The 26,900-nt window shown below is 39.2% G+C and overlaps 1 protein-coding gene across 1 annotated transcript in view; it reads left to right on the forward strand.

Moving 5' to 3' along the window:
- Positions 1–26,900, forward strand: part of JMY (junction mediating and regulatory protein, p53 cofactor) — a 93,091-nt gene that overhangs the window by 14,838 nt on the left and 51,353 nt on the right. The window contains exon 2 of the mRNA XM_035014728.1: positions 21,026–21,199. Coding sequence (XP_034870619.1) covers positions 21,026–21,199 — 174 coding nt within the window. The remainder of the gene's footprint in view (positions 1–21,025; positions 21,200–26,900) is intronic.

The following is a 26,900-nucleotide window of genomic DNA, read 5'->3' on the forward strand; positions in this document are numbered from 1 at the left end:
CAGCTGCACATATCTGCGTAGAGTGGTATTTTGATTTAATTAATAAGCATATCATGACCTGATGTTTTTGTGTTGGCAGAAAATAGTATCTGTTTGGTGCATTACATTTACTTTAGTGTCTCTGTAAGAAGAGCTCAAAGAAGCCTAGTGTCTGAGGATTGTCTTACTGTTGAATGGTGGCATTTGATCACTGGTAAATGACTCCAGGAACTTTATTATTGAGAGATGTTCTACAGTTTTGTTTTCTCATTCTTTTAATAGTTTTACTTTCCTAAAACTTGGTAGAAAATCATTATCTCAAGGAAAATTTTCCATTTTCTTTTTTTTTTTTTTTAAGAGACAGGAAGAGCATGCGCATGCATGTGCAAGCCAGAGGGAAGGGGCAGAGGGAGAGAGAGAGGGAGAGAATCTTAAGCAGGCTCCATGGCCGACTCAGGGCTTAACCTCATGACCCTGAGATCATGACTTGAGCCAAAATCAAGAGTCAGATGCTTAACCGACTGAGCCACCAAGGTGCCCCGAAAATCTCCCATTTTCAAGTGGAATAAAAGATAAAGGGCTGTGAATGTACATTTTCTGGCGAGGAGAGAATTACTGCCTTTAAAACTATAAAGGTAGTTTATTGGGGCGCCTGGGTGCTCAGTCGTTGGGCGTCTGCCTTCGGCTCAGGTCATCATCTGAGGGTCTTGGGATCGAGCCCCGCATCGGGCTCCCTGCTCAGCAGGAAGCCTGCTTCTCCCCTCTCCCACTCCCCCTGCTTGTGTTCCCTCTCTCGCTGTCTCTCTCTGTCAAATAAATAAAATCTTTAATAAATAAATAAAGGTAGTTTATAATTCATTGTAAAGATTCATTTTAATTCATTGTTGCTGTTACACATTCACTCTTTTTTCCCTAGTTATCTTATCCTATCCTTCTTTAATCTCGTTATTACTAATATGCCTGCAGCCTTGAGGTGGTAAGCCATGATGGAGGTGAGCACCTTTGCCACTAATTAGAACTGATTTTTCTGTGATTAGAAATTGATCAGCTGCTGTTACCTTCATAATTCTACTTAAAATAGATGTAGCTTGAAATAGATGGTTCAACACAGGATTTAGCTACTTCTGGATAATAGGTAGGCACAAGAAGAGAAACATGTATCATTTGCATATTTCTTACGCCTCATCTTTTGGAAAAGTTATATGTACACATATATTTTGGATATTGTGCCAAAGGGGATAATTTACTTTTCCTTTTTTTATGTGTAAGCCAGAATACTTTAGAGGTTGGGAAGTGGAGAAGGAATAGAATATAAAACCTTCCTTTAGGGGCGCCTGGGTGACTCAGTTGTTAAGTGTCTGCCTTCGGCTCAGGTCAAGATCCGAAGGTTAAGCCCCGCATTGGGCTCCCTGCTCAGCGGGAAGCCTGCTTCTCCCTCTCCCACTCCTCCTGCTTGTGTTGCCTTTCTTGCTGTGTCTCTCTTTGTCAAATAAATAAATAAAATCTTAAAAAAAAAAAAAAAGTATATGGGGGCGCCTGGGTGGCCTCAGTTGGTTAAGCATCTGCCTTCAGCTCAGGTCATGATCGCAGCATCCTGGGATCAAGTCCCGCATTAGGCTCCCTGCTCAGCAAGGTAGTCAGCTTCTCCCTCTACCCCTTTTCCCTGCTCGTGCTCTCCCCCCACCCCAACCCCGCACTCTCTCTGTCTCAAATAAATAAAATATTTTAAAAAGTATATGTATTTACTTGATAGATCATGATTGAAAAAAAGTGTAAGTGGAATGTAAATCTACTCTCCACTCACCGCCGTTTCCCTGTCTGTGGTTCTTATTCTCAGAGGCAACCACTCATGAGTTTCTTGTGTGTCTTTCAGATTCATTCACATATACAAAGAAACATAGGACATAGATATTTTCCACTTTTTTAACAACTCAAATGGTAGCATATTATACACTTTGTTCTATATCTTAGATTTTTTTTTATTTCAATTCTATTTATATTTAGTTAACACATGGTAAAATTGGTTTCAGGTGTAGAATTTAGTGATTCATCACTTAACATACAACACCCAGTGCTCATCAGAACAAGTGCCCTCCTTAATGCCCATCACCCATTTAGCCCATCCCCCCACCACCTCCCTCCGTCGATCCTGTTCTCTATAGTTGAGTTTCTTATGACTTGCTTATATCTCTCTCTTTTTTCCCCCTCCCCCTATGTTCATCTGTTTTGTTTCCTAAATTCCTCATTTGAGTAAAGTTATGTGGTATTTGTCTTTCTCTGACTAACTTACTTTGCTTAGCATAATGCACTCCAGCTCCATCCACATTGATGCAAATGGCTAGATTTCATTCTTTTTTATGGCTGAGTGATATTCCATTGTGTGTGTGTGTATATATATACACACACACTACATCTTCTTTATCCACTCATCAGTCAGTGGACATTTGGGCTCTTTCCTTAATTTGGCTATTGTTGATAATGCTGCTCTGAACATCAGAGTGCATGTACTCCTTCAAATTAGTATTTTTGTATCATTTGGGTAAATACCTAGTAGTGCACTTGCTGGGTTGTAGGGTAGCTCTATTTTTAAATTTTTGAGGAACCTCCATACTGTTTTCCAGAGTGGCTGCACCAGTTTGCATTCCCACTAACAGTGTGAGAGAGGGTTCCCCTATGTCGATATCCTTGCTAACTTCTGTTGTTTCCTGCGTTATGTTAGCCATTCTGACAGATGTGAGTGAGGTGGTAGCTCATTGTGGTTTTTGGTTTGCATTTCCCTGATGCTGAGTGTTGTTGAGCATCTTTTCATGTGTCTGTTAGCCATCTGTATGTCTTTGGAAAAATGTTCATGTCTTCTGCCCATTTCTTTTTTTTTTTTTTTTTTTAAGATTTTATTTATTTGACAGAGAGAGACACAGCAAGAGAGGGAACACAAGCAGGGGAGTGGGAGAGGGAGAAGCAGGCTTCCTGCCGAGCAGGGAGCCCGACGTGGGACTCGATCCCAGGACCCTGGGATCATGACCTGAGCCGAAGGTAGACGCTTAACGACTGAGCCACCCAGGCGCCCTTCTGCCCATTTCTTAACTGGATTATTTTTTTGAGTGTTGAGTTTGATAAGTTCTTTATAGATTTTGGATACTAACCCTTTATCAGACATGTCATTTGCCAATATCTTTTCCCTTTCTGTAGGTTGTTGTTTAGTTTTGTTGATTGTTTCATTTGCTGTGCAGAAGCTTTTTATCTTGATGAAGTCCCAATAGTTCTGCTTTTGTTTCCCTTGTCTCCAAAGACGCGTCTAGTAGTTTTTTTTTCTCATAACAGGCTGAATTTCTTTTAATGGCTAAATAACACTACACTGAACGGATTTGTTTTGGTACATAGCTTTCCCCCCCATCTTATGCTGTTCCTGTTAAAATTGCGTATCTTTTCCCACATGTGCAAGTATATCTATAGGATAAATTTTTAAGGGAATTTCTGGGTCAAAGAGAATGTGAATTTTAATACAGTTGTTTTCTGTAGAGGTATACCCGTTTACTGGCTCTCAAACCCAAGGAGGTTGCCTTTTGTTTCTACATCCTTTTCAACCCTAGACGATTTCTCCCCCCCCCCCTTCTTTTAAGATTTTATTTATTTATTTTACAGAGAGAGCACAAAGTAGGGGGAGTGGCAGGGGGAAAGGGAGAAGCAGGCTCCCCGCTGAGCAGTTAGCCCATGTGGGGTTCCATTCCAGGATGCTGGGATCATGACCTGAGCCGAAGGCAGAGGCTTAACCGATTGAGCCACCTAGGCGCCCCTGCAAGACTGTATTTTCAAAAACTTTTTTGTATTTTTCAAAACCTTACCTGTGAAAAGTTTGTTTGTAATTTATTTTGCTTATCTTTTATGAGTGAATCTTCATTTGTTCAGAAATAATTTCTTTGAACCCCTTACATTCTTCATCTATATTTCTACTGTATTGTTTGTGGAAATTGTCTGTGTTGAAAGTACTTTTCACTTTATAATTAGCTTCTTGATATTATTTTGTATGCCTTTGTAGCCAGTTTAAAACTTTGCAGCAAAATTTATTAGTCTGTTTTGATAGTTTTGGATTTTGATTCATGCTTTAAGAAGTGTCCCATGATGAGATTATTTAAAGCAAAAACAAAACCCCTCACATCTACTTTTATGATTTTGTTATTTGCATTTTAAATTTCTTTAAAAAAATTTCTGGATGGAACTGGAATTTATTTTGGTATAGGGAATAAGGTAGGACTCCAACTTGTTTTATTTCCTGATGAAATGACAGTTATCACATGATTTCTTGATTGATTCATACTTTGCAGTAAACTTCCATTTATGTAAGCTCTTTAATAATACATTGTAGTTGATACTTTTATCAAATATTTATAATACTTGGTAAGGCCATTGCCCCTCTCCACAATTACTCTTTATAAAAGTTTTTTTTTTTTTCTATTTTGCCCTCTTATTTTTCCATGTGAACTTTATTTTTTTTTAAGATTTTATTTATTTATTTGACAGAGAGATAGAGCAGGAACACAAGCAGGGGGAGTGGGAGAGGGAGAAGCAGGCTTCCCGCCGAGCTGGGAGCCCGATGTGGGACTCGATCCCAGGACCCTGGGATCATGACCTGAGCTGAAGGCAGACGCTTAACAACTGAGCCACCCAGGCACCCTCCATGTGACTTTAAAATTGGCCTTTTCTTATGCCATAAAGATGTCAAGAAACTATTACCATGTGAAATTTATAGATTAATTTATTAAGAATTAATTTTTTTTTTTTAAGATTTATTTATTTGAGAGAGCGAGAATGAGAGAGAGAGAGAGTACATGAGAGGGGGGAGGGTCAGAGGGAGAAGCAGGCTCCTCGCTGAGCAGGGAGCCTGATGCGGGACTCGATCCCAGGACTCCGGGATCATGACCTGAGCCGAAGGCAGTCGCTTAACCAACTGAGCCACCCAGGCGCCCAAGAATTGATATTTTTATTACTAGTCTTCCATTTATTTACATCATCTTTTGGTACCTTTTTTTTTTTAAGATTTTATTTATTTATTTGACAGAGAGAGCCGGAGAGCACAAGCAGGGGGAATGGCAGAGGGAGAGGGAGAAGCAGGTTCCTTTTGAGCAGGGAGCCCGAGACAGGACTCAGTCCCAGGCCCCTGGGATTATGACCTGAGCTTGAAGACAGAGGTTTAACCGACTGAGCCATCCAGGCGCCCTCTTTTGGTACTTTAAAACATTTTAGTTACATGGCTCTTAATAGATGTAAGTTTAATACTAAGTATTTTTCTTTGTATTGCTGTTGTAAATGGAATCCTTGCTAGTTGTTTTTACTATAACAGGGCTGTTGGTTTCTGCATATAAATTATAACTAAGCTTATTGAATTCTTTTTCTATTGCAATTTTATTTATTTAATTTATTTATTTGATAGAGAGAGACACAGCAAGAGAGGGAACACAAGCAGGGGGAGTGGGAGAGGGAGAAGCAGGCTTCCCGTTGAGCAGGGAGCCCGATGTGGGGCTCGATCCCAGAATCCTGGGATCATGACCTGAGCCAAAGGCAGACGCTTAACGACTGAGGTGCCCCAGAACCAGAATATCTTGATCATTTTATTGCCCCATAATAAAAAGGCCAATTTATAATTTTTTTAAAAGTAAGTATCTCATCAGAATGAAAAGAGTTAATTTGATGATTTCAAATCAGTGGCCATTGCCTTTATTTCTTTTTTATTTTTTTAAAGATTATTTATTTGAGAGCACGAGCACGTGTGAGCACGACTGTGTGAGTTGGGGGAGGGGCAGAGGAAGAAATCTTCAAGCACACTCCCTGCTGAGTGTGGGAGCTGGACATGGCTCAATCTCATGACCCATGAGATCATGACCGGAGCCAAAACCAAGAGTCAGATGCTTAACTTGACTGAGCCACCCAGGCACCTCAGTGGCCATTGCCTTTAAACATCCACTTTCATGGAATGGCTTGCATACTGGAGATAGCATCCTGGCAGGTGCTGGAGATAAGAGCAGGCTGATTTTGTCACTCTGTACCTGTCTTACTAAAGATCATTCTTGAATGACTTCAGTAATAACTGTATTTTTTTCCTTTGAATAGCTAAAAATGCCCCTCCACCCCACCTCCATCCACTGAAAGTGCTTTAATAGAGAACTGAACCATGAGAAATGGGAGGTTTGGCTCAATTTTAGTTTAAACATGGGCATACTTTAGAGATATTGTGGGTTTGGTTTCAGACCACCACAGTAAAGCAAATGGCACAATAAAACAAGTTAAATGAATATTTTGGTTTTCCAGTGCATATAAATGTTGTTTCCATTATACTGTAGTCTATTGAGTATACAGTAGTGTTGTATCTAAAAAACAAAAAAACAATGTACGTTCCTTAATTTAACAATAGTTTAAGGGTGCAGGGTGGCACAGTCAGTTAAGTGTCTGACTCTTGATTTTGGCTCAGGTCATGATCTCAGGGTTATGAGATCGAGCCCCATGTCAGGCTCCGCACTCAGTGCAGAGACTACTTAAGATTCCCTCTCCCTCTCCCTCTGCCCCCCCCCTCAAATAAATAACTAAATCTTTTTTTTTTTTAATAACTAAATCTTTAAAAAAAACCTTACTGCTGAAAAATGGTAATCTTCTGAGCTTTCCGTGAGTTGTAATCTTCTTGAAGATGAAGGGTCTTACCTCAGTGCTGATGGCTGCATATTGATCAGGGTGACGGTTGCCTAAGGTTGAGGTGGCTGTGGCAATTTTTAAAAATGAGACAGCAGTGAAGTTTGCTGCATTGATTAACTCTTCCTTTCATGAACAGTATGTCTATAGCATGCTGATTGACAGCATTTTACCCACAGTAGAACTTCTAGCTTAATTAGGAGTCTGTCCTCTCAAACCCTGCCCCTACTTTATCAACTAAGTTTATGTGATATTCTGAATCTTCTGTTGTCATTTCAGCAGTCATCACAGCATCTTCACCAGGATTAAGTTCTGTCTCAAGAAACCACTTTATTTGCTCATCCATAAGAAGCAACTCCTCATCTGTTCAAGTTTTATGATGAGATTGCTGCAGTTCAGTCACATCTTCAGGCTCCACTTCTAATTCTAGTTCTCTTGCTGTTTCTACCACATCTGCAGTTACTTCCTCCACTAAAGTCTTGAACCCCTCAAAATCATTCATGAGGGTCGGAATCAACTTCTTCGAAATTCCTATGCATGTTGATATTTTGATATTTTCCCATGAATCCTGAGTGTTCTTAATGGTGAATTCTTTCCAGAGGTTTTCAGTTGACTTTGCCCAGATCCATCAGAGGAATCACTACCTATGGCAGATACAGCCTTATGAAATATATTTCCTAAAGAATAAGACTTGAGAGTAAAATTACTCCTTGATCCATGGGCTGTGGAATGGTTATAGTGCTAGCAGGCATGAAAACCACATTCATCTCACTGTTCATCTCTGTGAGAGCTCTTGGGTGACTAGGTGCTTGTCAGTGTACAGTAATACTTTGATATGAATTGTTTTTTTTCTGAGCAGTAGATATTTTAAGCAGTGAGGTTAAAATATTCAGTTAAACCATATTGTAAATAGATGTGCTGTCATCCAGGCTTTGCTTTGGCATTTGTAGAGCATAAGCAGAATAGATTTAGTGTAATTCTTAAGGGCCCTATGATTTTGGGAATGGTACATGAGCATTGGCTTCAGTTTAGAGACAACAACTGTATTAGCCCCTACCAAGGGTGTTAGTCCCTATCCTTTGAAGCTTTGAAGCTAGGCACTAAGTTCTCTTCTCTAGCTTTGAAAATCTTAGATGGCATCTTCTTCAGCTATAACAATGTAAGGCTGTTTTGTCTGCGTAGGAAATCTGTTGTTTAGTGTAGCCACCTTCATGAATTGCTTGAGCTGGATCTTCTGGGCAACTTATTGTAGTTTCTACATCAGCACTTTCTGCTTCACCTTGCACTTTTATGTTATGGAGACGTCTTCTCTCCTTAAACCTCTTGAACCAACCTCTCCTGGCTTCAGGCTTGTGTTCTGTAGCTTCTTCACCTCTTTCAGCCTTCATAGAATTGAAAAAAGTTAGGGCCTTGCTCTGGATTTAGGCCTTGGCTTAAGGGAATATTGCGGCTGGTTTGAACTTTTCAGACCACTAAAAACTTTCTGATCAACAGTAAGGCTCTGTCACTTTATCATTTGTGTGTTCATTGGAGTAGCACTTTTAATTACCTTTATGAAGTCTTCCTTTACATTTACAACTTGGCTAACTGGTGCAGGAGGCCTCCCTCAGCTTTTGATATACCTTCACCAAGCTTAATCATTTCTAGTATTTGATTTAAAGTTCACTTTAACTTAGACACTTTGAGACCATTGTTATTAATTAGGCTAATCTTCATATTGATGTGTTTCAGGGAGTAGGAAGGCCACAGGACAGACAGAGAGATGGGGGATTGGCCAGTTGGTTGAGCGCTCAGAACATACAATATACATTTATCTGTTGAGTTCACCATCTTATATGGGCATGGTCCATGGTGCCCCAAAACTATTAGAATAGCAACATCAGAGTGCTGATCACAGATTACCTAACAAAGATAATAATGAAAAAGCTTGAAAATTACCAAAACATGACACAGACATGGTGTGAGCAAGTTCTGTTTTAAAAATGGCACTGATAGACTTGCTTAACACAGGATTTCCACAAACCTTCAATTTGTTAAAAACAAAAACAGTATCTGAAGTACAGTAAAGTGAAGCACAATAAAATGAGGTATGCCTATAGTGCTAATTAATCTAATAGTAAATGTAGTGAGAGAGTGAGAGGGAAAAATTGTTTTTGATTGAAGAAAAGTCACCTGCCATAATTTGTATAACTTTAGAGAGACTTTTGCCTCACATCACTGTTAATATGGGTATATTAAGGTGTTACTAAAGTAGAGTTTCTCAAACCTTGGCATGCATGCTTATCACATGGCAGTCTTAACTAAAAATTCAGATTCTGATTCTGTGGGTCTGGAGTGGGCCCTCAGGTTCTGTATTAGTAACAGATTCCCACATGATGCTGGTGTTGCTAGTCACAGACCATATTTTAAGTAACCAGGTACTAAATGACCATCTGTTTGATCTGGATATTTAGCTGAGTTGAACACAGCCAACTAAATTAAAGAGGGCGGGTTGACCACATACATCGTTCTTTTTTCCTACTCCGTAGGTGGTTTTACTGCTTATTAGAATGTGCTGCATTTACAGACTCAGTGTGATGCCCTGTTCTTAGTGTGAACCCTCCAGACTTCAGGGAATATGATACTTTGCTAACCCTCATCCCACCCAGATTCTTTATCCAAGATGCTTTTATTCATGTGATTTCTCAAGTCTGGCTTGCCCTCCTTCACCTACCCAGCACTTCTCATCCTTCAAGACCCAGTTCAAATCCTAGTTTTAGAGCATCTTTTCCAACTGCATTAGCCTACTCCGATCCATCTTTTCTCTAACATTTTACTGTCTTTTATAATCAGTATTTTATTTTTATGTCTGTTAGCTTGCTTCCCTAGTTAGACTGTAGACCTCCTAAGGATAAGGTCTTTCTTGGACATTTTGTATCCCCTACATGACTCTCCTGTTGGGTATCTAAAAAGCAATTTAGACAGTGTCTCTGAATCTGTTAATCTTTGCCACTAAAAAGCAGTCTCTATTCCTTTGTTCTTTCTCTCAATTAGTGCCAGACCCCTAGTAGTCATCCTTAATTCTCTCTGTGCTAAAATCTGGTTTTTCACCAAGGACCACTGATTTTTCTCCAGAGCATTTCTTGAATCTTTGTTCTTCTCTCCCCCAGTGTAAAAACTTCCAGCTTTCATGGACTCACTCAGGAGCCTGTGAACTGATCTCTCTGCATGCACTCTGATGCCCCTTCCAAGCTTTTCTCACCACTTTGGCATATAACTCAGGGCCAGCAGGGTCTCTTAGTATCTCCAGAATTGTCTTTCTGCCTGCTGCTTCCCCTGCTTGTGTGCTCTCTGTCAAATAAATAAATAAAATAAAATAAAAACCAAAACAAAACAAAAAGCACTTGTTAACACAGCAGAAAGACATTGATCTGATCACCGGGCTTAGCAGAGACAAAAATCGTGTTAATTGGTTATTATGAATTTATTTTTAATCTTTTTTTGTTTTACTTTAAAAATAAGCATACATGGGACTCCTGGGTGACTCAGTCGGTTAAGCATCTGCCTTCGGCTCAGGTTATGATCCCAGGGCCCTGGGATCAAACCCCTCATCGGGCTCCTGCTCTGTGGGAAGCCTGCTTCTCCCTCTGCCTGCTTGCTCAGTGGGGGCCTGCTTCTCCCTCCATCTGCTGCTACCCCTGTTCGTGCTCTCTCTCTGACAAATAAATCAGATCTTTAAAAAAATAAATAAAAAATAAAAATAAGCACACGTACAGTGAAATACAATGTTGTCTTTAAGTAGGTTTGTATTATCATATAAAAATTTATTGACTTTGTTTTATTTATGCGTTCATTCATTCATTCATTCAGTAGACTCCATGCCCAGTGGAGAGCCTGGGGCCGGACTTGAACTCAGGACCCTGAGATCAAGACCTGAGCTGAGATCAAGAATCAGATGCTTAACTGACTGAGCCACCCAGGCACCCCAGTAGACTTTGTTTTATATGAATTTTAGGATTACAGAAAAATTGAGCAGAAAATACATAGAGTTCCTATTTATCCCCCTCTTTCCCACAGTCTCCCCTAATATTAAAAAGCATAGTTTACATTAGGGGTCATTCTTTGGGTTGTGCAGTTCTCTGACAGACAAATGGGGAATGTCTGTATCCATCATACAGTATCATACAGAACAGTTTCACTGCTCTAAAAATCACATGTTCCCTTACTCATTCATTGGAGTGTGCCACCTCTCTCCAACTGCTGCCAACTAATGATTTTTTTTTTTTTTAACCTGTCTTCATATTTTGCTTTTTCCAGAATTGGTATCATAAAATATGTAGCCTTTTCAGATTGGCTTCTTTTCACCTTTGAATAAGTATCTAAGGTTCCTCCCTGTGTTTTTTGGGGTTTTTTTGTTTTTTGTTTTGTTTTTGTGGATTGACAGCTCATTTTTTTTTTAATGCTGAATGAATATTCCATTGTGTGGATGTACCACAGTTTGTTTATTCATTTACTTATTGAAGGACATTTCTGTTGCTTCCAAGTCTTGGCATTTATGAATAAAGCCCCTATAACCTTTATGTGTAGATTTTGTTTGGATTTAGGTTTTCACCTCATTTGGGTAAATATCAAGGAACATGATTGCTGGATTATATGGTGACAATATATTTAGTTTTGCAAGAAAGAGATACCATGCTAACACTAATCAAAAGAAAGTTGGAATAGCTATATTAATTTGAGATAGAGCAGACTTTGGACCAAGGGAAATTACCAAGGACAAAGAGGATAATAAAAGGGTTAATATAATAAAATAACATAACATAATAAAAGGGTTAATTCTCTAAGAAGACCTAATAATCCATGATGTGCATGTGCCTAACAACAGATCATAAGAATACATTACCACTGACAATGAATGGGAATTCTGGTTGTTCCATATCCTTGCCAGCATTTGGTATTGTCAGGTGTGTAGTGGCATCTCATTGTTTTAATTTGCAGTTCTCAGATGACAGTATGATGTTGAACATCTCATATGCTTACTTGGCATCTGTATATCTTATTTGATGGGTATCTTCAGATCTCTTGCCCATTTTTAAATTGGGTCGTTTTCTTTTCTTTCTTTTTTTTTTTTTACATTTATTTATTCATTTGAGAGAGAGAGTACATGAGAGGGGGGAGGGTCAGAGGGAGAAGCAGGCTCCTCACTGAGCAGGGAGCCCGATGCGGGACTCGATCCCGGGACCCTGGGATCATGACCTGAGCCGAAGGCAGTGGCTTAACCAACTGAGCCACCCAGGCGCCCGGGTCGTTTTCTTAATGTTGAGATTTGGGAGGTTTTTGTATGTTTTGCATAACAGTCTTTTATCGGAAATGTATTTTCCAAGTGTTTTCTCTATAGCTCGTCTCCTCTTCTTCTTCTTTTTTTTTTTTTTTTTTTTGAAGATTTTTTTTGAGAGAGAGAGAGAGAGCATGAGCGAGGGGGAGGGGCAGAGGGAGAGGCAGACTCCCCACTGAGCAGGGAGCCCAAATCAGGGCTCGATCCCAGGATGGATTGCGACCTGAGCCAAAGGCAGACACTTAACCGACTAAGCCACCCACCACCCTGTAGCTTGTCTTTTCATTCTTTTGAGTGTCTTTTGTATAAGTTCTTTTTTTTTTTCCTAAAGATTTTATTTATTTGAGAGAGAGAATGAGAGACAGAGAGCACGAGAGGGAAGAGAGTCAGAGGGAGAAGCAGACCCCCCGCCAAGCAGGGAGCCCGATGTGGGACTCCATCCCGGGACTCCAGGATCATGACCTGAGCTGAAGGCAGTCGCTTAACCAACTGAGCTACCCAGGTGCCCTCTTTTGTATAAGTTCTTAATTATAACAAAGTCCAGCTTATAATTTTTTTTTCATGGATTGTGCTTTGGGTGTTGTGTCTAAAACATCTATCAAACCCATGGTCACCAAGATTTTCTCCTAGGTTATTTTCTAGGAGTTTTATAGTTTTGCATTTTACATGTGGGTCCATGATCAATTTTGAGTTAATTTTTGTGAAAGGTATATAGTAACATCTGTCTAGATAGATCCCTTCCTTCCTTCCTTCCTTCCTGCATATGAATGCCCATTTGTTGAAAAGACTATTCATTGAATTGCCTTTACTCCTATGTCAAAAGATTACTGGATTGTATTTGTGTGGGTTTGTTTTGGACTCTATATTCTGTTGATCTGTTCTTTTATCAGTACCCCGCTGTCTTGACTACTGTAGTTTTCTAGTGACTAATGAAGTTGGATAGTGTCAGTCCTCTCACTTCGTTTTTCAATATTGTGTTGGCTAATCTGAGACTTTTGCATTCCCATATAAACTTTATTTATTTATTTTTTAAAAGATTTTATTCATTGATTTGTCAGAGAGAGAGAGAGCACAAGCAGGGAGAGTGGCAGAGGGAGAAGCAGACTCCCTACTGAGCAGGGAGCCCAGTGAGGGAGTCGATTCCAGGACCCTGGGATCATGACCTGAGCCAAAGGCAGACGCTTAACCGACTGAGCCACCCAGGCGTCCCCCCATATAAACTTTAGAAGTGGTTTATTGATATCCACAAAATAACTTGCTGATACTTTGATTGGCATTGTGTTGAGTATCAAGACATATCAAGATGAAGAGAACTGGCATCTTGACAGTAGTTATATATGGAATATATCTCTATTTGTTTAGATCTTTGATGTCTTTCATCAGAGTTGTGTAATTTCTTCATTTAGATCTTGTGCATTGATTTATACCAAAGTATTTCAATTTTTGTGTGCTAACATAAGTTATATTTGGAGGGGTTTCTTCCCTCCCCTCCCCTCCATTCTCCTCCTTTGGATTTTGTACAGAGTGATGTCATCTGTGTAAAGACAGTTCTGTTTCTTCCCAGTCTGTATACCTTTTATTTATTTTATTCTATTTTTAAAAAGATTTTATTTATTTGACAGAGAGAGATACAGTGAGAGGGGAACACAAGCAGGGGAGAGTGTGAGAGGGAGAAGCAGGCTTCCCACTGAGCAGAGAGCCTGACACGGGACCCCAGGACCATGACCTGAGCCAAAGGCAGATGCTTAACTGACTGAGCCACCCAGGCGCCCCACCTTTTATTTCTTAATTGCATTAGCTAGGACTTCCAGTATGATGTTAAATAGGAATGATGAGAGGGGACCTCCTTGCCTTGTCCCTTATCTTATGGGAAAGCATCTAATTTATCACAATTAAATATGATGGTAGCTCTAGGTTTTTTGTTCTTTATCAAGTTGAGGAAATTTCCCTGTATTCCTAGTATGCTGATAGTTTCTTTTTCATGAATGGCATTGGGTTTTGTCGGATGCTTTTCCTGCATCTATTAATATCATGAATTTTTTTCTTTAGACTGTAATGTGATAGAGTACATTGATTATTTTTTTTTTAATACTGAACCAGTCTTGCATACCTGGAATAAATCATATTTGGTCATAATGCATGATTCTTTTTATACAGTGTTGTATGTACTTACTAATATTTTGTTGAGGATTTTTGCGTCTACATTCATGAGAGATGTTGATCTGTAGTTTTCTTGTAATTGTTTTTGGTATTAGGCACATGCTGACCTCTTAGAATAAGGAAGTATTCCCTCTATGTTTGTATTCTTGAGAGACTGTAGAGAATTGGCAAAATTTCTTCCTTAAATTGTTGGTAGAGTTCACCAGTGAGCCCATCTGGGCTTGGTGTTCCCTGTGTTACGTACGAGGTTATTAATTATGAATTCAATTTCTTGAATAAAGGCCTGTTCAGATGATCTATTCTTGTGTTTCATTAGAGTGTATCTTTTAAGGAATTCATCCATTTCACCAAGTTTTTTGAATTTGTGGGCATAGAGATGTTCTTATATTCCTCTTAATGTCCATGGGATCAGTAATGATGTCTCTCTTTCATTTCTGATATTAATTATTTGTGTCTTCTCTTTTTCTTTGTTAACCTTGATAGAGGTTTATCAATTTTATTGATGTTTTCAAAGAACCAGAGTTTTTTGTTTCATTGATTTTTCTCTATTGATTCTCTTTTCAATTTCATTGATTTATACTCTAAATTTTTTTTCCAGCAGTCTTTGAAATTAATTTGCTCTTTTCTAAGGTAAAGATTTAGATTATTGCTTTCAGACTTTTGTAATATGCAATCAATGCCGCAGATTTTCCTCTAAACACTTTTACTGCAACCCAGAAATTTTGCTGTTTTCATTTTTCTTGAGTTGAAAATATTTTAAAATTTCTCTTGACTTTTTCTTTGACCCATGCACTATTTAAAATTGTGTTGTTTTATCTTCCAAGGATTTTGGGGATTTCCAGAAATATTTCTGTTACTGATTTGTAGTTTAATTCCATTGTAGTCTAATCATACTTTGTATGATTTCTGTTCTTTTTTTTTTTTTATTTTTTATTTTTTTGACAGAGAGAGAGAGAGCAGGAACACAAGCAGGGGGTGTGGGAGAGGGAGAAGCAGACTTCCCGCGGAGCAGGGAGCCCGACGTGTGGGGCTCAATCCCAGGACCCTGGGATCATGACCTGAGCCGAAGGCAGACGTTTAATGACTGAGCCACCCAGGCGCCCCTGATTTCTGTTCTTTTAAATTTATTATGATGTGTTTTAGGCCCAGAATGTGATCTGTCTTGGTAAATGTTCCATGTGAGCTCAAAAAGAATAATGTATTTTGCTGCAGTTGGATGAAATAGTTGATAGATGTCAATTATGTCCCATTGATGGTGCTGTTGAGTTCAGCTATATCTTTATTGATTTTCTGCCTGTTGGATCTGTCCATTACTGATAAGGGATCTTGATGTCTCCAGCTGTCATAGTGGACTCCTTTTCTCCTTGTAGTTATATCCATTTTTAACTTGGGTATTTTGGTGTTATGTTTTTGGGCATATACACATTAAGGATTATTATGTCTTGGAGAATTAACTATTTTATAATTTTCTCTGATAATTTTCCTTGTTCTGAAGTCTGCTTTTGAAAGTAATGTAGCTACTGCAGCTTTCTTTTGATCTAGTGTTAGCATGGTATGTCTTTACCACTTTAACCCACTTTAACCCATCTGTGTCTGTATTTAAAGTGAGTTTCTTTTAGACAACATACAGTTGGATCTTGTTTTTATGTTCACCCTGATAGTCTCTTTTAAGAGGTGTATTTCAGCCATTGATGTTTAAAGTGATAATTGGTACAGTTGGAGTAATACCTACCATATCTGTTACTATTTTCTTTTGATTGCCCTGTTGTTTTTGTCCTTTTTGCTTTCCACTCTTTTGGCCTTCTGGTATTAATTGAGCATCTTATATTATTCTGTTTTTTTCTCAGTATAACCTCATCAGTTAGCATGTCTGTGATACTTTTAAAACTTTTTTTTAGTGGTTGCATTCAAGTTTGCGATAATAGGTTTGCAGTACTAACCAACCTTTTTTTTTTTTTTTTAAAGATTTTATTTATTTATTTGAGAGAGAGAGAATGAGAGAGAGAGAGAGCACATGAGAGTGGGGAGGGTCAGAGGGAGAAGCAGACTCCCTGCAGAGCAGGGAGCCCGATGCGGGACTCATCCTGGGACTCCAGGATCAAGACCTGAGTCGAAGGCAGTCGCTTAACCAACTGAGCCACCCAGGCGCCCCCTAACCAACCTTTCTTTCAGATCATGCTGTTCTACTTTACATGTAGTACAAGTACCTTATAACAAGGTATTCCCAGTTCTTCCCTCCTGTCCCTTGTAACCTTGCTGTCATTTACTTTACTAATCCGTAAGGTGTAATCACTGGATGTATTGTGACTCCTATTTTGAGTAAACTAGTAGCTGTTAGATCCGTTAAGAATAATAGGAAAAGATGTTATTTTACTTTTATTCTTTTTTTTTTTTTACTTTTATTCTTGTCTAACATTCTTCCTTTCTTTACCTAGATCCAAGTTTCTGACCTATATAATTTTCCTTCTTTCTGACAAATAATCTTTTAATATTTCTTGCAAGACAGGTTCCCTCAATTTGTGTTTGCCTGAGGATCTCTTTTATTTCTCATTCAATTTTGAAGGTAATTTCACTGAATACAAAATTCTAGGTGTATGGATTTTTAACTTTTTTTTAAGTTTTTTTTTGTCTTGTTTTGTTTTGTTTTTAGTTATCTTTATACCCAATGTGGGACTTGTACTCACAACTCCAAGATCACAACTTCTGACTGAGCCGACCAGGGACCTCTGAACTCTTACTATTTCAGTCTACTTCTCTTGTTTGCATGGTTTCTGAAGAGAAGTCTGATACAAATTTTTCCTTACTCTTTTGTAGGTAATTGTCCCATGCTTCTTGGATATTTTGTTTTTTCAAATATTTTTTTTGTTTTTGCCTTTCAGTTTTGGAAGTTTCTGCTGACATTTCTTCAAGCTCATTTGCTGGTTTGTTTTGTTGTTGTTTTGTCCAGCTTAATAATAAGCCTATTTTTTTGCATTTTTGCATTTTAGTGGTTTTGATTTATAGCATTTTCTTTTGATTCCTAGTATTTCCAACTCTCTGCTTATGTTATATACATTCGTTCTTGCATGTCCGCTTTTTCCATCAGATTCCTTAGCATAATTTAAAAAAGATTTGTGTATTTAAGAGAGAGTGTGTGTGTGTGTGTGAGAGAGGTGCGAGCAGGAGTGGGGGGAGGGGCAGAGGGAGAGAGCCTTCAGGCTGACTCCCCCTCTGAGCATGGAGCTCGATACCACGAACCATGAGATCATGGTATGAGCCAAAACCAAGAGTCGGTCACTCAACCTGTTGAGGCACCCAGGCACTCCAAGATCACTTACCATATTAATCATAGTTTAAATTCCTGGTCTGATAATTCCCATATCCTTGCTTTACTTGAGTATGGTTCTGATGCTTGCTGTCTCTTCAAACTGTGCTTTTAATATGCCTTGTAATTTTTTTTGAAAGCTGGACATGATGGTACTAGGCAAAAGGAGCTGAGAGAAATATGCCTTTAGACTGAGGTTTTGTTATTCACCTAGAGGAGACTCATCTGTGTTAATCTAGGCAATTGCTATAGGTGGCAGAGGCTAGGATTTCCTCTGGTGTCTGGTTGTCTCCCGTGGTGTTTTGGGTTTTCCTAGTTACTTCTTAAAATCTTTTTTTTTTTTTTTTAATTTAAGATTTTATTTATTTGACAAAGAGAGAGACAGCGAGAGCAGGAACACAAGCAGGGGGAGTGGGAGAGGGAGAAGCAGGCCTCCTGCGGAGCAGGGAGCCCGATGCGGGGCTCAGTCCCAGGACCCCGGGATCATGACCTGAGCTGAAGGCAGACGCTTAATGACTGAGCCACCCAGGCGCCCACTTCTTAAAATCTTAAAAAAATGAAGTTTTTTTCAGTTTCATTCTTTTATTTTATTTTATTTTTTTTTAAAGATTTTATTTATTTATTTGACAGAGAAAGACACAGCGAGAGAGGGAACACAAACGGGGAGTGGGAGAGGGAGAAGCAGACTCCCTGCCGAGCAGGGAGCCTGATGCGGGACTTGATCCAGGGATTCCAGGATCATGACCTGAGCCGAAGGCAGTCGCTTAACCAACTGAGCCACCCAGGCGCCCAGTTTCATTCTTTTATACAGGAGCTCTACTGATGCAACAGCAAGGAAGTAGGGGAATAGGAAGTGCTCATCATAGACTTAAGATTACTTTTTTAATCTTTTAACCTCTTAGTGTGTCCGTGCCTTAGGACTATTTTAGACACTATATTTTTTGGTTCTAGAATGTCCTTTAGGGGTGCCTGGGTGGTTCAGTCGGTTAAGCATCTGACTTTGGCTCAGGTCAAGATCTCGGGGCCATGAGATCAAGCCCCCAAGCACCCCCCACCCCCCGTGCTCACTTGCTCTCTCTCAAATAAATAAAATATTTTTAAAAAATTATTTCTCCTTTGAGACTTTTATTCTTCATGAGCAAATTGCATTCATTAGCATTTTATAATGCTTTAAAATCTTTGCTAAATTGAGGGGCTCTTGGGTGGCTCAGTCAGTTGAGTGTCTGCCTTCAGCTCAGGTCATGATCCCAGGGCCCTGGGATCGAGGCCCACAGCGGGCTCCTTGCTCAGCGAAGAGCCTGCTTCTCTTGCTCCCTCTGCTGCTCCCCCTGCTTGTGTGTTCGTTCTCTCTCTCTATCAAATAAATTAAAATCGTTAAAAAAATTAGAATTAAAATCTGTGCGAAATCGAAAGTATCTCATCTTACAGTTCTCCATTTAATTGCTTTTTGAGCATTGTTTTGTTTTCCTATTTCTTTATAGGTCTGCTAAATTTGGATTGTATTCTGGACATTATAAATGGTACCTTGCAGAGCCTCTGTTGTGTGTTATATTCCTCCAGAGAATGTTGATTTTTTTTTTAAAATAGATTTGTTTTAGCAGATACTTAATTTAATTGGTTCAACTGCAGACTACTCATCGTTCACAGAAGCGCAGCTAAAATATTACATTTTTATCTTTAGCTGCTTTGCCCACAGCCTATCTTGTACGTACATAGTTCTGGTAATCAGCCTGAAATTTGAGTAGAGTTTATTTATTTATTTTTAATTTTTATTTGTTAGAGTGCACAAGTGGGGGGAGGGGGGGTGCAGAGCAGAGGGTGAGGCAGACTCCCTGCCGAGCACAGAGCCCAGCTGGGGGCTCCGTCCCAGGACCCTGACATCATGACCTGAGCCGAAGGCAGCCGCTTAAGACCAACTGAGCCACCCAGATGCCCCTTGAGTAGAGTTTATATACCAATTTGGGATTTCCTCCCTGGCTTTCTCCGTTTCAGCGTTTACCCCCTTTTCTAGGTGCTGTGGTTGTCTTGAACTCAGTCCTCTGATTCTTCAAGCACCAAACTTTCTGTTTCAGCCAAACTTCTCTCCTCTGGCAGCCACTGGGGCCTCCCCTCAGGCCAAATGCTGTGAATAAAAACTCACTTACGGTTTTCCTATCTTCTAAGTATTGATGTTCTTTCCAGTTTTTATTTATTTCTGGTCACTTTACAGTGCCTTCAGGTAGTAGTGTTGTAATATTTTCCCAGGGTTTATAGTCACCATCAATGGGAGAATTGGTCTAAGAGGAACTATTCAGATGATACTGGATAGTGGAAATTCTCCATGTTAGCAGTGGAAGTTGGAATTAGAATATTAACAGAATAACAAGTATTTATATAGTACTTCTTTGTCATAAAAACATTTTAGATTATCTGATCCATCATGATTGTTAATGATATAGTAGGCAAAAGACTAAGGCATAGGTGTTGCTACATTTAGTGGTAAGAATCTGGGCAGGAAGTGAATTTGGACTCTAAATTGAGTATAATATGTATAGCGCAATGTAACTAAAGCAAAAAGTTGGGGAGGAAGATAGTAGTGAAAACTTTAGGTATGGAATAAAAAGCAGAATTTTGTGCCTTTGAAATGAGACTGTCACAGTTTGTAATTTTTATTTTTTAAATTTTTATTTTCTAAAGATTTTATTTATTTGAGAGAGAAGAGAGCGTGAGAGGGGGGAGGGTCAGAGGGAGAAACAGACTCCCTGCTGAGCAGGGAGCCCAATGCGGGACTCGATCCCGGGACTCCAGGATCATGACCTGAGCCGAAGGCAGTCACTTAACCAACTGAGCCACCCAGGTGCCCCAGTTTGTAATTTTTTAAAAACTTACTTAGTTTTAGTTATTTAGTTTCTGTTTATTTACCACACTGTAAACTTCCTGAAGAGAACAACCATGTTTTTGTATGCCCAGCTTTTAGCCCAGTGCCTAATGTGTTAGATGTCCGTATTTGCTGAGGAATGAATGAAAACATACACAAACACATACACGAGTACCAAGGAGTGCAAGTAATAGTTATAAAAATCTATTATAGTCAGTCTTAAACTCTTTAGTATAGTTGAGGTTTTTATTAACCTAGATTTTGAGTGTGGTAAGTGGGAGTTGAAAGTTAATGTGGGAATGTTCCAAACTGGGAGGAGGAGGGGAGTGCCAAGAAGATTTGGGAAAATTAGTAAAATAATATTGTAAGAGTTGTTAACTACTTTGTATATTAGCAAAGAAAAAAATTTTTTATAAATACGGAGAAAGCTACAAGATACTTGGGAAAATATATTTAAGGATTTAAGTCTAGGCAGATAGATAGTATGGAGTCCCAGAAAATACACAGAACAGGAATAATATGATGAGAGCAGTTTGAAAGGGATGATTCAAGTAGGTCTTGAGTAGTAAGACATCTCAGCATGGAGGTAAATGATGAAAAGCATTCAGTGATTTTCATTCCTTCTGTGTTTCAGTATTCTAACATCCGAAGAGGATAAGGGAGGGAGTTAAAAGGAAGTATTTATAGGCTATTATAATCAGATTCTTTGTAATAAAATTTTCTTGTTCCATAGCTTTTGGATAAGCACAAGAATACAGAAAGCATGGTCGAGCTTCTGGACTTGTATCAGATGGAGGATGAAGCCTATAGCAGCCTTGCAGAAGCCACAACTGAACTATATCAGTATTTACTACAGCCATTCCGAGACATGAGAGAACTTGCCATGCTACGGAGACAACAGATCAAGGTATTTTTTTTTTTTTTTTTTAACCTTCATAGTTCCCTGCCTGTTTCAAAGTTCTCAGCCTGGCTGGCCATAGAGGAGCTTTTTAAAAATGCAGATACCTGGTCCTTTCTCCCCAAAGATTCTGTTTTGGTCGAATAAGATTACATAGAGCCTGAGCACCTCATTTTAGAGTATCTCAAAGGGCATTCTGTTGAGTAGGCAGGGATGAGAAGAGCCTAGAAAGGTAAGTTGTAGATGCATTGAGAAATCTACAGGGAGCAGGGAGCCTGATATGGGGCTTGATCCCAGGACCCCAGGATCATGACCTGACCCAAAGGCAGACCCTTAACGACCTGAGCCACCCAGGTGCCCCTATCCTAAGGGATCTTAAACAAAAAAAACTGTTGAAAATAATATGTAAATTTAGGTACAAAGTTAATGTTAAAAATTCAGTTGCATTTTCTGTCTTTTAGAAATGAAAATTATAGAAACTTTAAAACACCATTATAAGTGTCTCTGAACATGAACTGTTTAGAAATAAATTTTACAAAATATATGAAAGTTCTGTATACTGAAAATTATAAAACTTTGCTGAGAGACATTAAGTGTACCGTAAGAAATGGGGAGATCATGATAATAGTTTGGAAGACTCAGTAATGTTTAGATGTCCGTTTTCAGTTGATCTGTAGATTCAAATTAAAATTCTAGTGGGTTTTTTTCCCCCAGAAACTGACAAGCGAATTATAAATTTTTATGGAAAGGCAAAGGAGGGCTTTAACAATTTTGAAAAAGATAAAATTTGAAGTCAGGTAATAAGTCCTCCTTACTAAAAAACTAGAGAAATCCAGACATTGTACTATTGGCCTAGGATAGAATTGTAAATCAACAGAATAGAATAGAATCCAGAAGTACATGCGTGGTTATATAGTAAGTTTTTCACGAAGGTGACAGAGCAGTTCAGTGGGAGAAAGAATAATCTTTCCAAGAAATGGTACCAGAACAAGTGCATACCCACATTAAAAAAACTGATCTCATATGTGGTTGGCTGAAGAGCCAGTGGGGCAAAGCTACCATCTGTGGGATTATGATTGAATGCCTCTAAGTCAGAATCCTGCCCAGGCAGACCGATAAGGCAGCGCCACAGAGACTTGGTTGGCCTCGGATAGTGGGTCCCCCACCTCCCTGCCGGCGGGCCTCCACATGTCGTGACCGGGATCTGATGTGGAGAGCCCCTGTCCCAGGGAAGGGGGCTGCCCCGTCGCCGGTGACGCAACGCACGTTCGTGGGGAACCTGGTGCCAAACCCTTCGTAGACGACCTGCTTCTGGGTCGGGGTTTGTATGTAGCAGAGCAGCTCCCTTGCTGCGATCTATTGAAATTCAGCCTTTGACACAAGGGTTTGTTAAAAAAAAGAATTTTTAAAAATTTTAAAAAAGAAAAATTAAGGGGAAAAAAACCAAAACCAAACCATGTACAAAAATTAACTTGAAATCCACCTTAGACTTCAACAGAATCTCGTGTTCTAAAACGTGCATAAGAGGGGCGCCTGGGTGGCTCAGTAGGTTAAGTGTAGACCTCTTGATTTTGATTCGGGTCGTGAGATCGAGCCCTGTGTTGGCTCGGTGCTGGGTGTGGAGCCTGCTTAAGATCTTTACCTCTCCCCACCACCACTCCCCCAGTTCTCTCTTAAAAAACAAAACAAAACGGAAAACTTATATAAGAAAACATAGGAAGTTTTCACAATTTTGGGAAAGAAAAGGTAAAGGCTTTTTAGACAGGATGCAGAAAACTTGAGCCATAAACTTTAAAAAATTTTTTTGATAAGTTGGACTTGACCAAAATTAAACACTTAATTTTTGAAAGATCATTAAGAAATAGAAGGCAAGCGCACAGACTGGGAAAAGAAATACTTCTAATACATCTGAAAAAGGAACTGTACAGCTCAGTAAGACAACCAAAAAATTTTAAAAATCAGCTAAATATTTGTTTGTTTACTTAAAGGATTTTATTTATTTATTTGTCAGAGAGTGAGAGAGTGCACAAGCAGGGGGAGCAGCAGGCTGAGAGAGAAGCAGGCTCTGTGCTGAGCAAGGAGCGTGATGTGGGGCTCCATCCCAAGACCCTGGGATCATGACCTGAGCCGAAGGCAGACGCTTAACCTGCTGAGCTACCCAGAAGTTCCTAAAAATCCGCTAAATATTTAAAAGACACTTAAATGGCTAATGAGCACACACAGAGAAGCTTAAAATTGTCATCATGGAAATTCAAATTAAAACTACAGTCCTATTAGAGTGAATATAATTTAAATTTCTGGCACGAGGGCACCTGGGTAGTTCAGTCGATTAAGTGGCTGCCTTTGTCTCAGGTCATGATCCCAGGGTCCTGGGATCGAGCCCCATATTAGGCTCCCTGCTCAGTGGGGAGCCTGTTTCTGCCCACCCCCCACCTGTGCTCTCTCTCCGTCAAATGAATAAAAAAAAAAAAAATTGTGGCGCTCCCAAGGGCTGGTAAGGATATGGAGTAACTGGAATTCTCAGATATTCCTAGCATATTTTATAGTGGTGTAACCACTTTGGTAAACAGTTTGGCTGTTTCTTAAGGAGTTTTATATATATACATACCTTACTACTCAGCTATTCAAATCCTAGTTATTTATAAAAGAGAAATGAAAACATCTACTCCGAAGACTGATACACTAATACTCATGCCACCTTTCTTCCCAGTAGCCCCTAACTGGAACAGCCCCAATAACCATCAGTGGGTGAATGGATAAGCAAAATGTGGTAGTTCCATATTACAGAATAAATACTCAGCAGTGCAAAGGAATTTACTCTTGATAGGCACGACAACATGGATAAATTTGAAATCTTGCTAAGTCAAAGAAGCCAAATACAAGTGTATATTCATGTGTGAAGGGATGGATGGCATGAGGAATCTTCTGGAGGTGATAAAAATGTTTTGTGTCTCGATTGTAGTGGTTGTTGCTTGGATGTATACAGCTGTTAAAACTCATCAAATTGAGCACTTTAAATGGATTAATTTATATATAAATTAAGCCTTAATAAAACAGTTCACAAAAAATATGTTGAACAAAAGGCAATAGACACAGTGTAAACTGTATGAATCCATTTATGTGAAATTCTGGAGATGATGGTTCTGATCTATATTGACAGAAAGCTTAGCACTTGTTGCCTGTGGTTAGGCAGTGGAGATTGACTAAGAGGGAACAGGTGTTACAGAATCCTTTGGGTGATTGATAGGCTCTAAATTTTGATTATAGTGGTTTTTACATGAATATATAAACTTGTCAAAATTCATCAAAGTTTACACTTACATCAGGAACATTCTGTTGTATGTAAATTATAATTTAATAAGGGTGATTTAAAAAAAAGTATCATGTAAAAGTTGATGTAGAGGCACACAAATTGGAGTGATCAACATTGCCTAAAGATACATGGAAAAAGAGGGATTATTGAGCACTTCACCATTGAAAGAATCAACAATTCAATAGGAAGTGGGTACATATGTCTGCACTGGAGATTGGAATACAGAATACTCCAGATACAGATAAAAACAGGAATGGTACAGTGAATAGGCATGTATGTGCTTGTGCTTTTAGTCAAAATGAATTATTGAATAAATTACCAAATCTTCACTCCTGCCTGGCACCATTGGTCAGTGCTGGTAAATAGCATGGCTGGGATTGAAACACATGTCTGTTGGACTGCAAAGCTTGCTGTTTTAGTTATACTACAGGGTGTAAATTGTTTGGTATGTCTCGGGTCTAAGGATTTGTAGGAAATGAGAGGAAAGGTGGTCCAGGGCTAGAACACTATAGCATCCTGTGGAGTTTGACCTGTACTCTAGATTCTTTAGAAAGAACTTAATTTCCAGTGCTTTTAACCTAGATATTAAAGCATGATAGAAAAGAAGTTAACTTGATACCCTGAATGTATATTTGTATTATATATTATATAATATTTATAAAATATTCATATGCTTATACTTAATATGTCTTGATATTTTACAAAATATATATTCACATTTTATAATATAGTTACTATATATTTTATATTAAGTATACTTTAGTCTTTTTTTAAAAGATTTTTTTAAAGATTTATTTCTCTTTTATAAATAACTAGGATTTGAATAGCTGAGTAGTAAGATTTTATTTTTTTGACAGAGACACAGCGAGAGAGGGAACACAAGCAGGGGGAGTGGGAGAGGGAGAAGCAGGCCCCCCGCGGAGCAGGGAGCCCGATGTGGGACTCGATCCCAGGACCCGAGCCGAAGGCAGACGCTTAACGAATGAACCACCCAGGAGCCCCAGTATAGTCTTAATTATATTTATATAAATGGTATTTAAAATTTTTTTTTATTTTGTATTCTTTTTTTAAGTTTTAAAAGTTACCTCATTAGTAGCATTAGTATCACCTGGAACCTTGTTACAAATACAGATTCCTGGTCCTTACCTCAGATCTCTACTGAAACTCTAGGGAGAGGGGCTCAGCAATCTTTGTTTTAAAAAGCCTTCCAGGTGATTATGATACATACTTCAGTGTGAGAACCACAAGTTTAAAAGAACTTGAAACCACTAAGGGATGGAACACACTGAACTCAAAGTTACAGTCTGTCTGGGACTCAGTTTTTGCATCCACAGAGTGAGATTCAAACTAGGTGATTCTATCTAGATTTTTAAATCCAGCATATTAATGAGTTAGGGTAAGTACTGAGTTGGTACACTGATTTGTCTTTGTGTATTAGCTAAAAGCACTTCAAACACATTGGCCGACTTTTTTTAGTACTTGCTGAAAGAAATAAGCTAGAATCTAGAAGGCATCCTCAGCTCTTTTCTCCCCTTTGTAGCCAGGCACTTCATTTTGCCAATTATCTCCTCATTGTATCTTAAATGTGCTCTTCCACCCTTCCTCTCCCCAAGCAAATCTGTAGGTATCCTTGTGTGAGATAGAAAGATATACACTACCCAGCCCCTATTCCAGTGGACAAATTAGAAAAGGGCCTTCTTCTGGGCAGGTGCAGCTGTATACATGGCTTGGCAAAAGATGGGCTGCTTTTCAGTCTCCACACTCTGCCCCCTTGATGGGGCACTTTTGTGCAGGGTGGTTTTTACACTGTTGGATCACTGTATACTATGGCATGCCAGCTGTGAACTATGTAGTGCCATCAGTATACATTAAGGTACCTACCTCTTGGGGCGGCTGGGTGGCTCAGTCGTTAAGCGTCTGCCTTCGGCTCGGGTCCTGGGATCGAGCCCCACATCGGGCTCCTTGCTCAGCGGGAAGCCTGCTTCTCCCTCTCCCACTCCCCCTGCTTGTGTTCCCTCTCGCTGTCTCTCTCTCTGTCAAATAAATAAATGAAATCTTAAAAAAAAAAAAAAAAAAGGTACTTATCTCTTACCTGAGCTATTTTTTCTTTGGTTTCCTTGCCTTTAGATTTCTCTCACCATTTTTTTTTTTTTTTTTTTTAAGATTGATTTATTTTTAGAGAGCATGCACAAGAGCAGTGGGGAGGGGCAGAAGGAGAGAATCTCAAGTGGACTCCCTAGTGGAGCCTGACGCGGGGCTTGATTTCATGACCCTGAAATCATGACCGGAGCTGAAATCAGGAGTCAGACCCCCAACCCACTGAGCCACCCAGGCACCCCAGATTTCTCTCATCTTTAAAAAAAATTTATCATTTCACACTTTTTCTCAAGAATACTG

The sequence above is a fragment of the Mirounga leonina genome, unplaced genomic scaffold (genome assembly GCF_011800145.1).
Source record: "Mirounga leonina isolate KUSES-001 unplaced genomic scaffold, KU_Mleo_1.0 Mir_168, whole genome shotgun sequence".
Classification (NCBI taxonomy): Eukaryota; Metazoa; Chordata; class Mammalia; order Carnivora; family Phocidae; genus Mirounga; species Mirounga leonina.